The sequence below is a fragment of the Capsicum annuum genome, chromosome 6, assembly GCF_002878395.1.
Source record: "Capsicum annuum cultivar UCD-10X-F1 chromosome 6, UCD10Xv1.1, whole genome shotgun sequence".
Lineage (NCBI taxonomy): Eukaryota > Viridiplantae > Streptophyta > Magnoliopsida > Solanales > Solanaceae > Capsicum > Capsicum annuum.
In genome coordinates, this window is record NC_061116.1 from 38,145,247 (window position 1) to 38,162,526 (window position 17,280).

A 17,280-nucleotide genomic window follows, 5' to 3' on the forward strand; every position below is an offset into this window, starting at 1 on the left:
AAATTCTTATTCTTCCTCTTCCCAATTCTGTTCTTATCTTCCAAAATCCTTACCTTCCAGTGAAGTTATTTTCAATTAATTGGAAATGAGCTGATCTACAAATTGACTATTGATTTAGGTATGCAGTTGCTTCGAGCTGGGTTGTTCACCTTTGGAATCGAGTTGCTGATCTAGCTTATCTAGGATTTTCCTTCAGTTTTAGTACTCTTTGCGATTTAATTGAATTTCAGTTAGTCATTTCCGAAATTCGGTTATTACTGTTTGAACACTGCTCAACGTGAAGTTAGTGCAATTGTTGAGTTGTTGTCGATTTAATTTGTTGTGATTGTTGGAGTTCATTACAAAAAATCAACTAAGATGGAAAAATAGATGAAAACAGAAAATGCTTTGCTCAAGATTTTTGTGCCAAAATCAAGGGAGTGGCTACAATGTTATAATAGGTGGTACAGGCAGGTTACTCAAGGTAAGACTAATAAAACGTTTGTTTCAAGCCTTGAAACATTTAATATGAATTATGATTTTAATTTCACTTAAAATAAAATGAACGATTCTAAAAAAATTAAAGGTACAAATTTTAAATTTAAAAAGAAACAAAAACTATATACTTTTCATCAAATATTTTAGAACATTGAATTAAATAACTCAAATTCTAATATTAATAAATAAAGTTTTTATAAAAATATTCAAGATAATGCATCACAAGCAAATGACTAACATCTTATTAATTAAAACTAATCCTTCCTTTTATAAATAGTAATATTACTATATGAAGTTAAATGCTTAGTGTCTTTCTAAAAATACTACACTAAAAAAAAGTAGTACATAAAAACAACAAAAATAGCTTCAAATTATTAATAATAATTTTGTTACGTGCATATATTTAAGGCCATGTATTAAAATCTGGCTTTAGGCCACTGAGACGACCTTGGATTCAAGTGAACCGAATAGCTTATGCATGGACTCTATATTTATACAAAAAAATCAAGAAGATAAATCTATAATGAATAATGAATGTGTCCGAACACAGTAAAGGAAAAGCAGGCGGCCCAGCGATGCACACACGACTGTTGTGATTGTCAGTTTGAAACTCACTTGCACCATTAAAAGTATTGCACTTTCTTGTCTTAAAATTTAGAACCACTACAAATTCTGACTCTAAGAGACCTAGACCACCTAAGGCCTAGATAAGGCCCTATAAAAAAGTTGTGTTTGGACATGGAATATAAAAATTTTTGCCGTTTGATTGGGTATGGTTTTAACTATTCTCGCAACCCGTGTGTAGACATCAAAGTTTTTGTGCTATTTTATTCTAACCCTAGTTAGATGGCTAATCTACTCTAAACCTATAAATATTCCCTTAAGAGAGACATCTCCAATATCTGAAAATTCATGGATATACATAACGATCTCAAAATCTTGGATATACATAATGATCTCAAAATCTCCAACAATGTCAAGAAGATCCACCAAATCCAAATATACTTATGTTCGAGAAATATGCCACTAACGGTCCTGGAATTATGAAAATATACTTATGTTCGAGAAATACGCCATTAACGGTCCTCGAATTACGAAAAAGATTCATATCAAATTCAAATCTTCCTACGTTCGAGAAATACACTATTAACGACCATTAAATTATGGAGAAAATCAAGAGAAAAATCAACTACGTTTGAGAAATACCCTATTAACGACCCTTATATTACGGAGAAAATCAAGGGAGGGACAGATTTATACCCATATGTTTATCAATCAAATTCTTGTTTCTTCATATTTTATTTGTGCTCACAAACCCTCCTTTCATTGAGATCAATCCTATTCTTCCTACATTTGAGAAATATGCTACTAATGGCCCTCGAATTACCCACACGTTTATCAATAAAATTTTTGTTTCTTTAAATTTTATTTGTGCGCACAAACCCTCCTATCATGGAGATCAAATTCAAATATTTCTATATTCGAGAAATATGTCATTAACGACCCTCAAATTATGGAGAAAATTCTTATCAAATTCGAATTTTCCTACGTTCGAGAAATACGCTATTAACGGCCCTCGAATTATGAAGAAAATTAAGAGAGAGGAATCAAGGAAGAAACAACTCTAACAAAAAGCAAGAGAGAGATCATGGATCAAATGCTTCAGATTTCTCTACAACCTACAAATCAAGTATTCAAGTTCATCAAGATTCAAAATCAAGACCACAAGATTCAAGAACAAACCCAAAAACTCTTGATTTCAAGTACACGACAAGATCAAATCCATCAAATCCACAAATCAAGTCCAAATTCAATGTCAAGCTTGAAGCCCTTGAATTTATATTCGAAAAGGCGAATCAGAAGATTTATAGAGATTGTAACCCTCATATATTAAAATCAATAAAACAATTGTTGCAATACTTTTCTTGTTCCAATAATTATTTTCTCGACATGAAATTTTATTATCTAACACCATGATAGCTTTGGAAAAGGAAAAGTTAGGTTCTTTTCGAAGGTGTTCGAAGCTTCACCTTCAAAAAGTGTAGATACTTTTTCTTTTAAGAAAATATCTCGATCATTCGTGCCCCACCCTCTCAGTAAGGGTGCAACTTAGATCAACTAACAAACAAGATACAATTCACTAAATGAGAATTTAGAGTATATTCTATAAACAAACAATATTTTATGCTAGAGTTAATACATAAAAATGATTCTAAACTTGACATCAAATTATAACTTTGACCTTAAACTTTGATAGTGCACAAATAGGACCTTTAACTATTCAAAACCTGAACAAATATGATCTTCGATTTTGCAACCCCATATGTGAGTTTCACTCGCGCCTACGTGAAAAGGTAATCCAATCACACAGTGCCACATCGTTAAAAGAGCTGACTTGGAGGGAGGTCATATTTGTACAGTTTTGAATAGTTAAAGGTCCTATTTGTGCACTGTCAAAGTTTTACTTTTTGTGTTAAAAATGCTTGTACTATTACTATTACTATAGCTGCAATACCTAGCTTTTTTAAAAATTAAAAAATCGAACCCGCGCAGTAGGCTGAAGGAAGCGCCTAAGAAGAGCAAATAACACCACTGGGCTATCTAAGTGTCTTGTTTCCTGTGGTTCAACATTAATATACGTACATAAATATAGATTTTCTACCTTATATATATAACGTAATTTTTTTACCAAGGGGGTTCGGGTGAACCTTATGGCAACCACGTAGGTCCACCCCTGCATTAATTTAATAATGTTTTAATAATGTTAATTTAATAACATTGTAATAACGTTAATTTAATATACTACTATTACTATCCTTAATAACGTTAATTTAATAACGTTTTATTAAAACTATAATTTTGTTATTATTAGTATAGTTTCATCTTTAATTTAATAGTTAAATAAATTATATTTAGATATATTATATAACTTAAATTCGCCCTCTGCTTTATAATATATATACATACCCGTGCGATTTTTCGTATGAGGTTGACCCACCTAATTAATAAATTCCAATATTGCTCTTTTTCCGCAATGACAAGAAATTAGATATCATTTTCATCTTTGAGCCAAAAATAATTAAAAAAAGTAATAGTAAAAAATCATTTAAAGGTTATATTTGTGCACTGTCAAAGGTTTAAGGTCATATTTATGTATTATGCCCTTAGATTTTAAGCTAGACGCGCCCAGTTTTGCGTGTTGAACACGCGCTTTGCCACATAGGATTGAAGGTCATATTTGTGCAGTTTTGGATAGTTAAAGGTCATATTTGTGCACTGTCAAAGTTTAAGGTCAAAGTTATAATTTGATGTCAAGTTTAGGATCATTTTTATATATTAACTCTTTTATGATACTTTGGAGGAATTTTTAACATTCATCGGCCGTAGCGAACACAACCAACTTTTGCCACATGAAACACATTACACATACATAAGGACTCCAAATTCATGGAGCTGTAGCTACCATACCTTGCATTTATCCCATAGAGAAGGCAACAACTCTTCCGAGGCTAAGTTCTTCTGCAATCTCTTATACATTGCGGTGATGGACTTATCCACCTGTTGAAACAAATTTATCATTTAAGAAAGATAACCCAACAATCTAGTAGATAAATTAAGGAAATTATTTGTCTCACCCCAGATAAACCGTGTTTTATCACCTTCCTAAGATCTGCTTTTGACAATCCAATCTGGAATGGAATCTAATAAAAATGGCACAGATCATTAGCAAAAGATGATTGTGGCAGTCGAAGAAGCATCTGTTTACTTGTTAAGATGTACTCTTATTCTTTTTCTTTTTTGTTAAGCGGATGATTGTGGCAGTCGAAGAAGCATCTGTTTACTTGTTAAGATGGTGTACTCTTTTTCTTTTTCTTTTTTGTTAAGCGGACGCATATTATAGATTAGTCAACTGACAAAGTAACAAGTTCGAGGGTGCCCCATGAGTTGGAGAGGGTGCCAACATTGGCACATAATTATTAATATTACTAGACAAGATTTTTCTAGCAAAAGTAGTTCCTACAATGTATACTCATTCAAAGACAGGATGAAAGGGAAAGCAAGTTACAAATTAAAACTATGGCATCTAACACCCTTCCTGATTCATTCTCGCCCAACCCCTCTTCCCTCGCTAAAGAATAAGAAGATAAAACAAAGAGCAACTTCTGTTTACTTTTACTTGTCATATTTGAACTTAGCACTCTCATTAAGAAAACAATGATGACATGGATATTTTATCAACTACTCCCTCCATGTAATTTTAGTTGTCATATTTTAACTTACACACGGATTAAAAAATAATTATTGATATAACTATTTTACGATGTTACCCCTATTAATTGATATTTAGAATATAATGTCTTGAAAATGATTAGGGGAATAAATAATTAATGCGAAGGATAAAATGTGATTTTCTTTTTGTCTTTTCTTGATGTATTGAAATTGATAAGTAAAAATGAAAATACATTTTAGAAAGAAGTGACAAGTAAAAGTGAACGGGGGGAGTATCTCTGTCAACTGATGTTTAGTATTAGGTCATCAAAAATGATTTGACGAATAAGTAATTAATGTTAAAACATGGAAAAAAAGTAATTATATTTTCTTAATATATCAAAAATGATTTAATTTTTGGAATAATGGACAAGTAAAAACGAAGAGAGGAAACATTTTCTATTGCTTATTTGCAGAAAGAAAGTTTTACACCAATATGAAAATAAGGAAATTTAGGGGTGTTTGATTAAGAAACAAGTTACACATGGATTATATAAATTCAAAGTTGCTCAGACTCGGGTGTGGGTGTCCGATACGGGTGCGAATTTAGAGGCTGGATCCTTCATAGTCCCGATTTCAAGATTGGGGATATGGATCTAAGTATGAATAGGGGTGTGTGGATTCGGCTAAAAATAATTCAAATAACTAAAATTAGAGTTATAAAACCTAAATTATGATATGTTGTTTGGAAAACTTGAGAAAATATTAATCAAGACGAGAATCAAGAAAGGAGATAAAAAAAAAAAAGTACTATATTGAAATTTCTATATACAAGGTATATCATTTTCTTTAATTTCACATTTAGCTTTTGTTTTAATTACAAAAATCATTAAATCGGTCTACACTTTCCTTGTCGATTTTGGTCAAAGTATCCAAAATCAGTTGACTATATCGGGTATGGATCCCACACCCACATCCACATCTACACCCACACCCATATCGTGTCAACACGGATACGACTCAGAAGTGAAGAATACTAAGTTACTCGGTATAAATCAGTACTGATTTTTATACCTTGGATTATTTGCCTCAATACCGGCAAGCAGATGTGCCCTAAAAGGCTAACTTACAGTCTGTTGGGTTTAAGCTAAAAGTCGGTTGCACAACAAAGAAAAAAAGGGAGCAACATCGAGCCTCTTGGTTATTACAAAGGGGCTAAACAACAATATACCCAGTATACCCCCACAAAGTGGGGTTCGGAGAGAATAAAGTGTATACAGTCCGTACCATTACCTCAAAGGCGAGGTAGAGAGGTTGTTTCGAAAAGATCCCTTGTTTTAGATAAAAACATTCTAGAAAAAGACATAATATAAGAACAAGAAACACTAGGAGTAAAAGAAAAAGGAAGTAACCTCTTCAGGTGTAATTGTGCACATCAAATCCTCAATTCTTCGAGCAAACTGGAAAAGACGCTCAAATTGCTGGGGACGGAGATAAAGGTATCTCATTAAAGATAGTAAATAAAGCCGTAGGACGGAAAAAATCATACTAGTAAAGAAATATTACACAACAATGAAGCATGAAATATATAGGATAGCTTACATAGTAAATAATCGTGTTGATGTGGCGTGCGCAAGCCTGTTCATAAGATTCACTTGCTTGGTGATAGAATTTTGCTAACGTTGGCACGACATTAGCCAGGTCATACAGACTGCACAACTGTTTCAATCAGCATGGTAGAAGCAGATTTTGTCGAATAGATTTCTGAACCTAAAGGTGAACATTACCTATTCTGAAATGATGCATAGTTTTCTAAAAGCATGATATCTTGATATTTCAGGTCTGTTTGAGCAATTTTGTCCAAAGTAACAAACATTATAGTGACCTACAAAATAATTCCCAAAACAATCAAAAACAAGTGTTATGGTCATTCTGACATTTTCAACTGTTAATTTCACAGCTTAATATTCGTTATAATGCATTAAGAAAACAAGTGCAAGATAAAAGCACTCACAAACTTTGTGTATGCCTGATCAACCAAATCCCTTGATTGTCCTTGAATGTAATGCTCCATACGAGTTGCGAGGGTGGCAAATCTAGATGAAAAAAATTAAACACCCAATGAAATGATTCATAGGAGGCCAAAATGAATAAGTGAAAGCATTCTGAGGCAAAATAAGTACAAATTCTGAATTTGAGGCAGAATTACTGAAAGGTTTACTGCCTATAGTTGTAAATAAGTTTATTTAAAGAGTTGTCGAATGGATCTTTACGAGGCTTGGACCTACAATAAGCTCATAGCATAAAGCTACGATATATGCTAATCAACAGTAACAAATAGGTAACAGAGAAATCAGCAGAAAATAATAGAAATAACACAGGCGGGCTAACTTTCAACTTCAAATTTGGAGGAACTATTGAGTGTATATGTAAAACATTCGAAATGCGTGAAAAGATAAAAGTAGAAAGCTCTTAAGTCAGCAGATGAAGTTTAATTTGAAAAAAATCTCGACTTGCCTCCATTAACAATAACTATGTACTTCCAGCTCTCTGAACCATTTAGCTATGTGGTTGACAGTAAATCTAATCCAAAGAATTATGGAAGTATACAAAAGCATAACATGAAACTCAGATTACCTCGGTATAAATGATAAAACTCCCAACTGTCGAACATTTCGCTCATTTCTTTCAATTTGATGGCATGTTTCCTCAACAAACTGCAAAAGTGTAGAGAAAACTGAGAAAATTTTATCCCTTATGAACTACAAAAACATAGATGGCTATGACGAATACAGTAACTCACACGGCTGAACTGCACTGAAATTCTTGATTCCAAGTCATCAAGCAAGATGCGCACAAATCCTGCTGCATCAGCCTTCTGACCAGGAATATAACGCTCTGTGATTCCATGCATTGATATGCAACACATAGGATCAATCTTGCCTGCCCAATCCACCACAGCAAAGAAGTCTTCCTAAAGCACATAAACGGGTAAAGATATCATCAGTGATAAATTTTTTATAGTTCTGTTTTGTCAGAACTATATGAATGATCTTTAGTTAAGTGAAACGACAATCCAATTTACAATTATGCCCATGACGAAGAACCAGACTATTGTGACAATCATAAATTCCAAACCATGATGTATGACAAAATGAGAGGCGGCTAAAAAATACAAAAACACCTAGGAGTACCAGAAGAACAGATAAAACTTGGCAAAAAAGTTTAGTGATAATTCCTCATGATAAGGACAAAAATTTATGTTAGACAATGCAACAAAAAGATCAGCAGACTTGGTTTACTGAATGGCCTGCTTCTCCATGGCACATAACACATTGATACTAGAAAAAGAAAAGAAAAATGTCAAGCAGTGAGCTTGACGGAGCAAAATCAATATTCTTGTTCCGATTTTCAAAAATAATTTTCACATTCTACAGGACAACTAAAGTAGTAACATGGAATTGATAGTACCATACCTATACTCCACCAGATAAATTGTCAGCTCTACGGTGATGTGAAGATGCAAAGATGCAGATAACATAGAATGCATATCAGGAAGAATAATAAAAAATAAACACAGCAAGACTATGATGTGATTTTGTATTGACAGTCCATGTTAACTAAAATTTGAGAGGTTTTTCTCACTCTATTAACTTAACCTACGGTCTTCTCTTTTTCTGTTTAAATAACACTGGTATTTGATATACGACGAATCCTATAAAGCGTATATTAAGCATCTCAAAAATCAAATTAATTATGCACTAAGGGATATCCTCCTTGCACCAAAAAAAAAAAAAGAAAAATAAATTCAACAAGAAAGAATAATCAGCATTTAATAAAATAAAACAAGCTTATTGTAAACATTACTTGGATTCCATCAAGCAAATCGTGTAGTGATTCATTTAGTGCCTCTAGATCTGCAGAATTTTGTCCTGCAAAATAGCAAGATTGTGGCCTTTCATAAACTCCAAGCTGAACAAGGAAAGAGCAGAAAACAGGAAAAATTACCAGCTTTATTGTCATTCTCATCTATATCTATGATGCCTAAATCATCATCAGCATCATCCTTATCATCTCCAGCTTTGTTTCTGTTGGCAATACCTTCTGGAGGAAGCAGAGTAGGAACTTCAAAGCACATAAAGTGTGCAAAGAAAGAACTCTGGGAAATGGAATATTTTATTAAAGAAAATTGGAGATAAACTTCGGGAGAGAAAGCAACATAGACATATATATATACCAGGAAAAAGAAAAAGAAACTAGAAGAGAACCTCATCAACAAGGAGCGGGATAAATATTGTGAGCATTTTAGCATATGCCTCAGAGGCCGCAGACGTGTCTGCATTATTCACGCTCTGATTCAAACCTGTCAAACCTTCAAACCATACAATAGGATTTTTTGATGCCTTTGTACTGGAGCGAAGCTCATTTGCAAACTCACGAGCCTGCAAAAAAATAGAAAACATAAGTATCATAAGTTAAACTTGAAAATTTTCTTATTCAAGGATTTACTAGAAAAAATAAGAGCATTTCTATTAGCTCTACAATCTAATCCAAGAAGATTCAGATGGCATAATGTTATGATGCCTTGTACCAACAGAAAAGAGTAATAAGAAAGGAAAGAGTGAGTAAAAGGAGAAATAGGAATGAGATAATTCTTGCTTGTTTCTTCCAACCGTGACCCACAGTTAATTTTATAGATTGATGAAGTAGTTGTAATCCCCAACCAACTTCCCTTATTACCTTTGGCTTTCACATCTAACCTTGATTTTCAGATATTTTTAACCACAATTCATACCGTTCCAACCCCATGAAGATTGACCTTGTCCTCAAGGTCACTATGGTGTTTGGCTTGACATTGGTTGTTCTATTTTTCTGACAGGTAGTGTTAAACAACTGCATAAGAGCCAATACCAATGACACAAATCCAAATGATTGAGCTGCTCCATTGAAGCTTTCCCTTGTTGTATACCCTCAATGACATAATCTGGCCAACAAGTCCTTGAAACATTCTTTGTTCAAGGCATCCATGTATCTGCTTGAATGGAACAAGGAGGAAAGAACATGGACCACCAGAGAGAAAGCTGGCAACCACCACAAGAACACAAGGAGCAAGATAGATACACTAAGACCTTTATGTGCAGTCTGCAACAGTGGCGATAAAATGGCATAGTGGTCTCGAGTACATTGGCAAGATGGTCCATGTTTCTTGTATTCCTTCTTCACGAAGAATACCACAAAATCCACTGAGAAAATGACTTTATGAACATGGCACTAGCCTCTTCTCTATATTGTTCATCTATTCTTGTTGTATATGGAAAATCCGGATGTTCGTAAAACCTCACAACTCACATTTCCCTATTCTACTTCCATCCAAAGAATGTCATGGACAGCAAGATTTTTTTTCTTTCTAATTTCCCTTAATGCAATGAGGGAAAGATCATATATTGTTCCAAATCAAGGTTTCTTCCCTCAAGTATAAGTCAAACTCTTGCCTCAACTTCTCAACGTCTCTTTCTACTAACTGCGCTGTTCCAACATTTGGTCAATCGCAAGCCTAATGATTTCAATTGCAGCTTGAGATCATCTTCAGCAGCCAAATCATCTGCAAGAAGCTCTCAGAACTGTCTATATCTGACTCGACTATAGCATCAAACTGAATTTTTATTATTTGCTACACTTGTCCCTTTTCCTTCATCTTTTTTAGTTCTGAGAACAGAAACATCATTTATTGGATGTTTTCTATGGACCAACTCCAACTCAGCAGACCATATTTCATCAGCAACAACTATTTCACCCTTGCAATCCAGCGTGAACATATCTCCAGTAACAGTTTCTGCTCCCACCATTACTCATTGAACAGTTTCTGCTCCAACCATTACTTTTTGCTTTTGTGTTACTTCCCAGAAGATATTGTTAATTCTGGAATGACGACTACTTCCTTGATTCCTCTGCCACACTTCATTTTTCTATTTTATCAGTAACTCTGGCGCTCGCAGTCTCAAGGTTGATTCCAAGCTTCAGCTTTGTTTTGGGCAATAGCAGATTTTACTCATGTGAAAGAAGTTAAAGAGGATTTTTTGGAATACCATATATTTTTCTAGAATGTCCTAGTGTAGTAACTTGGATAATTATCTTGTAGAATTATCTAAATATTCTAGAGTAGTGGTAGAAGATAAAATTGAAGGAAAGGAAGAGAAACAGACATGAAAAACAGAGAAAAAACTGACAAGTAGCAGTACAGATTTTTTCATTCAAACAGCAAAAATATATACTACATGTGGTTTGAAATATCCCTCAAAACCTGGTAACATGTCTCCTAATATTGTGCTGAAATAATGCACCACCACACACTACAACTACCTTCTAATGATCTAGACCTTATAGCAAAATAATCTACAGATTACAGCAACAAAAAAAGCCTACAGAGACAGCAAAATATCAAGACTAAAAAAACCAAACTGACAGCAGTTAGCATCACTGGAAATAGCATCCTTCATCACTCCTCCTTGATGCAAGTGTTGCTGGTTACTCCAAGCTTAGATCTAACAACCTCGAATCGCTGTTTCTGTAGTGCTTTTGTAAAGATATCAGCTAGTTGGTCTTCACCACAGCAGTGCAGAATTTGAACTTCATCCTCTCTTTTAGCTTCTCGAATGGAATGATATTTGATTTTAATGTGTTTAGTCTTTCCATGAAAGACTGGATTCTTTACCATAGCAACTGCAGACTTGTTATCACAAGGACTTCTGTTGCTTTGCTTGGTTGAAACGACAAGTCACTCAAGATTTTTCTCAACCACAAAGCTTGATTAACAACCCCTGAGGCAGCAATGTACTCTGCTTCAATAGTTGATTGAGTCACAGACCCTTGCTTCTTTGTGCACCAACAAATGGCACCTGATCCTAGAGTGAAACAATATCCGGTAGCGCTTTTCATGTCATCTTGTGACCCAGCCCAGTCACTATCAGTGAACCCTTACAATTTCATAGATGTGGATCTTTTATAGAACAGACCATAATCAATGGTGCCCCGAATGTACCTCAAAATTCTTTTTGCTGCTTTGAGGTGAATTTCAGTTGGTGAATGCATAAACCTTGACAACAAACTTGTTGCGTACATAATATCAGGCCTCGTGGCAGATAGATACAATAAAGAACCAAGCAAAATTCTAAAAAGTGAAGCATCAACCAAACCAAATTCATCCTTTTTCGTTAGTTTCTCTCCTTAAACTGCAGGCGTACTTACTTGTTTGCATTTATCAAGACAAAACTTATTTAATATTTCGGCAGTATATTTCTTCTGAGCAATAAAAATTCCTTGAGAAGATTGACTAACCTCCATTCCCAAGAAATAAGTCATCTTTCCCAGATCATTCATGTCAAAAACCTTTTTCATTTGCTCTTTGAAGTCTATGATAGACTTTGTGCTGCTGCCAGTCACCAACAGATCGTCAACATAAAGGGAAACTACGAGAAATTCATTAGTTTGAGATCTGATAGACAAGGTTTCTTCATTGCAGCTTCTATTGAACCCCAAATTCAGTAACTATCAATTCGTGCATACCAGGCTCTAGGTGCCTACTTCAAGCCATAAAGTGCTTTTCTCAACAAGTATACCTGATCACCAGATCCTCTAAAACCTTCAGGCTTCTCTACATAAATTTTCTCTTCAAGGAACCCGTTAAGAAAAGCGGACTTTACGTCTAATTGAAATACTTGCCATCCTTGGTATGCTGCAACTGCAAGAAGCAATCTGATGGTGTCAAACCTTGCAACGGGTGCAAATATTTCAAGAAAATCAATTCCAAATTGTTGGGCGTACCCTTTTACGACCAGCCTCGCTTTGTACTTGTTGAGTGTGCCATCCGAGTTCAACTTAGTCTTGAACACCCATCTAGTTCCAAGAATCTGCCTATCGTGAGGTCTCGTTACAAGCACCCACGTATCATTCTTGTTAATCACATTGAGCTCCTCCTCCATGGCAGCCCTCTATTCTGGAATTTGCAATGCATTGTCTACACTTGTTGGCTCCAATATAGCAACATTACATCTGCTATACATGTCTTCAATTGATCTGGTACCTCTAACTGCAAAATAATCAGAATCTTCTTCATCTGGAATTGATTCTTCTTCTTGAACACCTTGTTCTTGATTAGTGATATGTAAAGAGAAACAACCATATTCTTCTAGTCCCACATAGAATTCTCATCAAACTTAACGCTTCTACTCACATGTATTTGCTGTGAAATAGGATTTAAAATCCTATAGCCTTTTAAAGTGCTTCTATAGCCCACAAATATTCCAACATCGGCACTTTGATCAAGTTTATCCCTTTTAACTTCGGGAATATAAGAGTAACATATGCAGCCAAACACTTTAAGATGTGAGACTGATGGCTTGGATCCAATCCATGCTTCATATGGCGTCTTTCCTTCAATGGCTCTCGTCGGCAATCTATTCTGAAGATAGACAACGGTATTGATAGCTTCGGCCCATAACACCTTAGGCAACCTTTTCCCAAATAGAAGACACCTAGCCATATTCATAATGGACCTATTTTTCCTTTCACTTACACCATTTTGTTGTGGTGTGTAAGTAACAGTAAGTTGATGATGAATTCCTACTTTATGAAGGAAATCCTTAAATTGATTAGAAGTAATCTCAGTCCCATTATCAAACCTTAAGATTTTTATCAAAGAGCCACATTGGTTTTCAACAGTTGCTTTAAATTTTTGAAACGCAGGAAATACTTCAGATCTTTGCTTCAAAAAATAAACCCAACAAAACTTTGTAAGGTCATCAATGAATAAAAGGAAGTATTTGCTGCCATTATAAGAAGGAGAGCTCATAGGTCCACACATATCAGTGTGTATTAGTTGGAGCTTTTTAGTAGCTCACCAGGCTTGATTCATAGGAAATGGTGATTGACTTAGCTTCCCAATTTGACAAACTCCACATACATTAGATTTTTCATTTATGGGAGGAAAATCTATCACAAGTTCCTTATTTTGCATCATTTTTAAAGATTTAAAATTGATGTGGCCAAGCCTTTTATGCCAGACATAACTGTCATCTTGTATGTCGACATAAGCTCCAATCTCAGTATGTTTCCAATCAAGAGGAAAGCTTCTATTGAGCATTTTGACTGTGAGCAATTTTATACCAGTTGGATCCATGATTTCACATGCTTTATCTTTAAATAGCAGGGCATAATTGTTATCAAGCAACTGACCAACACTGAGAAGACTTTGGCTAATTTCAGGAATAAATAATACATCGGAAATAAGCTTTTTACCTGAGGGAGTTTGAACAGCAACTGCTCCTTTGCCCTTTGCATCTAAGAGTCTACCATCTCCAACTCTGACTTTGGAAAAATAGAGTCCAAACGTTCAAATTTGTTCAAGTTAGCTGTCATATGATGTGTACATCCACTATCAATAAGCCACACATCATAATCTTGAGATGCTATATTGCATTCTCCAATGATAGAAGCAACAAACAATTTCTCTTCAGGATCTTCAACATTTTCAGCAACTTGAGCTGGTTGTGCTTGAGCTGGTCGGGCTTGATTTGTTTTGCAGACCTTATCCACATGACCAAATTGTTTGCAGACCTTGCATTGAACTCCAGGTCTGTACCAACAAAACTTCTCTGTATGATTGGTCTTTTTACAATAAGGACAAGGTGGATACTTCGATCTTCCATATCTCCCTTTGTTGCTATATTGCTCCTTCTTTTCCTTGCCATGTCTTCTATTTAATTGCCTTTTTAATTCACCATCAGACTAAGCTTTAGACTTTTGAGTAGCCACAAGAGCAACTTCATTTGAACTCTCTTCCTCTCTAAAAGCTTTTCTTTACTCTACAGCTTGAAGAGCATTGGATAGTTCATTCAACATGACATGAGACATATCCCAAGTATCTTCTATTGAGGAGATTTTTGCTTCGAACTTTTCTGGGAGTGTCACCATCACCTTCTCAACAATCCTCTACTCTTCTACTTTTTCTCCCAACAACCGAATCTGATTAACAATTTTCATGATCCTATCAATATAATCTTTCACCTTTTCAGTCTCTTTCATCCTTAACATCTCAAATTCTTTGCTTAGATTCAATATTTACATTTGTCTTGTCCTATCACTCCCCTGAAATTCTTGCTTCAGCATATCCCAAGCTTCTTTGGCAGTTTCACATGCCATAATCCTTGTAAAAATTGATTCGGAGACGGCTGCATAAATAAAAGACAAGGCTTTTGGACCTTTTGCAATCTCTTCTTCATGATTTCTGATTTGCTGAAGAGTTAGGTTTGCTCTCAAAGGTTCTGGAGCATTGTCTTCCTCAACATACTTCCATAAACCAAGACCTTTCAAGTATGTATTCATCTTTACAGCCCACACTTGGTAGTTCTCGCCATTAAAGATAGGAGGTGAAAGAGAAGAGCTAATGGAAGCCATGAGAAAAGAAAACTGGACAGAAAGAGGCCTGAACAAGTTAAAGATTGTTGGATGATCTTTGCTTTATTTTTTCTCAAAAAAACAGTTCCTTAAAGATCAATCTTGCTCTAATTCCAATTGAAGGAAAGGAAGAGAAACAGACATGAAAAAATTAGAAAAAACTAAGAAGTAGCAGTACAGATTTTTCATTCATACAACAAAAATATATACTACATGTGGTTTGAAATACCCTCAAAACCTGGAAACATGTCTCCTAATATTGTGCTGAAATAATGCACCACCACACACTACAACTACCTTCTAAAGATCTAGACCTTATAGCAAAATAATCTACAGATTACAGCAACAAAAAAAGTCTACAGAGACAGCAAAATATCAAGACTAAAAAAACCAAACTGACAGCACGCATCACTGGAAATAGCATCCTTCATAAAATATTCACTAGATTTTTCTTATAGATGTATATAGAAGATTCTCTAGAACCATCCATGAACAAGTATAAATAGGGATAGCCTTAGCCATTTGTAAGCAACCCAAAACAAATCAATTCAAGTAGTCTTCAAAGTTTTCCTTTCTAATATCTTTGCATAGCTTCCTCTTCTGTAGTTGAATCTTTCAATCTTAGTTAACAATTTTGAGCTAGCAGAAGGTTTCCTGAATTATACCTTTCTTCTGTTGTTCTTACAACTCATTGAGTATCCAAGTCGCTTGGCAACAACTAACTCTTGCTCTTTAAAAGACCTGACAATCTGGTACCCTTGTTCTTCTTTCTATGATTTCTTGGCTCCCTTCCATCTGTTTTCCATACTTCTTTCCAATGCTGCTACTCCACTGAAAGATATATATATACATATACACAATGTTCTATCTAAGGGAAAGACATAAAGGAAGATATTCTATGAATCTCTACAGATTTCCTAGCTATGTACATAATGCTAAATATAGTCTCTATTTACTCTCAACATTATTCAAACAGAACAGCTTGCTCTCTGAATTCTTTCTGAGATGTTACTGCAATGTTCTTAATGATTTGACCAGCTAAACTGCCCAACAAAAGGTGCATCTGAAGTATACGAATTCATCTAAAAAACAGGTTTGACCAGCAACTATTTGATGGGAAAGCTTCTATAGAAAAACAGATGATACAAGCCTTTGAGGGTTTGGAGATGAGGAAAACAGAAAGAAGAAAAACAAGCTAAAAAGGGACAGTAAAAGGATAAGAAAATAATTAAAATAGAAATACATAAAGTTCAATAGTTTTCTGACCTCCCGGCGCAAAAGCAAGTTGAGGGAGGTACAATAAGCTTTTCTTAAAGGGCCCAAGCAATTCTTGTCAAGACTCTGCGAATATGAAGGATTGAGAGAAAGACATCAGATAGCATTTAAACAATGGTAAAATTCGACAAGTTGAACCAATCTGACCCTCAAATGCTGCAACAAACGAGCATATGTCCTGCACTTGTATCGGAGATCAGCATGGTCAGGCCTTTTCAATTGCCCACGCTGTTTAATTCATATTTTCAGCAGTCTTTAAGTGACCATTTATAGAAAAATCATGATAATTAGTTCAAGTAAAACTAATCTGTATACCTGGGAAAAATAACTCTTGTCACTCATCATAAAATCCACCAAACTGGAAAAATAGGTTCTCAAGAATTCAGATGCTCTTCTAACAAATGTCGTTTTTAACTTGTCAACTTCTGCTCGTTTTTCTTTCACCTGTAAAAGATTCAGGGACCGATACACAACTAAAATTTGGTGCAGCTTTTATTAGCAATGTATTAACTTTTAGATAAATAACTTTCTGTGTACAAATGCAGTGATGATCCAATGCCTATGCGACGAGTGCTAGAATAGCAAAGGCAGGACCACTTGGTTTCACTTCATTCAGTAAACAAGCAAATAGAATGTAATGAAAGGACAGTTTGATTTTCACATTTTCCTGACCAGTTTCATATAGAACATTGGCACACAAAAAAAAACTTGCAGGACCTTGAATCCAGCACTCTTTAGGCTCATGACTCTGCATTTTCCAATAACTCAAACCATTTTTATACCACGTCCTACTGTGGATTTCACAATAATTCAAATGATTTATTTACACAATAATTCAATGCATGCAAACCTACATTAACCTTGTCT

The 17,280-nt window shown here is 34.8% G+C and overlaps 1 protein-coding gene across 4 annotated transcripts in view; it reads right to left on the reverse strand.

Moving 5' to 3' along the window:
* The window catches only part of LOC107873450 (exocyst complex component SEC3A), a 37,288-nt gene that overhangs the window by 9,203 nt on the left and 10,805 nt on the right, over window positions 1–17,280 (reverse strand). For 3 of the 4 annotated variants that reach the window (XM_016720313.2, XM_016720314.2, XM_016720308.2), the window contains 14 exons: window positions 16,729–16,857; window positions 16,561–16,641; window positions 16,405–16,479; window positions 8,955–9,128; window positions 8,695–8,845; window positions 8,554–8,618; window positions 7,490–7,660; window positions 7,324–7,403; window positions 6,701–6,782; window positions 6,474–6,571; window positions 6,289–6,397; window positions 6,099–6,167; window positions 4,113–4,178; window positions 3,946–4,035 (listed from right to left, as the gene is read on the reverse strand). In XM_016720313.2, coding sequence (XP_016575799.1) covers window positions 3,946–4,035; window positions 4,113–4,178; window positions 6,099–6,167; window positions 6,289–6,397; window positions 6,474–6,571; window positions 6,701–6,782; window positions 7,324–7,403; window positions 7,490–7,660; window positions 8,554–8,618; window positions 8,695–8,845; window positions 8,955–9,128; window positions 16,405–16,479; window positions 16,561–16,641; window positions 16,729–16,857 — 1,440 coding nt within the window. Of the gene's footprint in view, window positions 1–2,170; window positions 2,308–3,945; window positions 4,036–4,112; window positions 4,179–6,098; window positions 6,168–6,288; window positions 6,398–6,473; window positions 6,572–6,700; window positions 6,783–7,323; window positions 7,404–7,489; window positions 7,661–8,553; window positions 8,619–8,694; window positions 8,846–8,954; window positions 9,129–16,404; window positions 16,480–16,560; window positions 16,642–16,728; window positions 16,858–17,280 lie in introns of those variants that run through there. The other variant, XM_016720312.2, reaches the window with a different exon arrangement.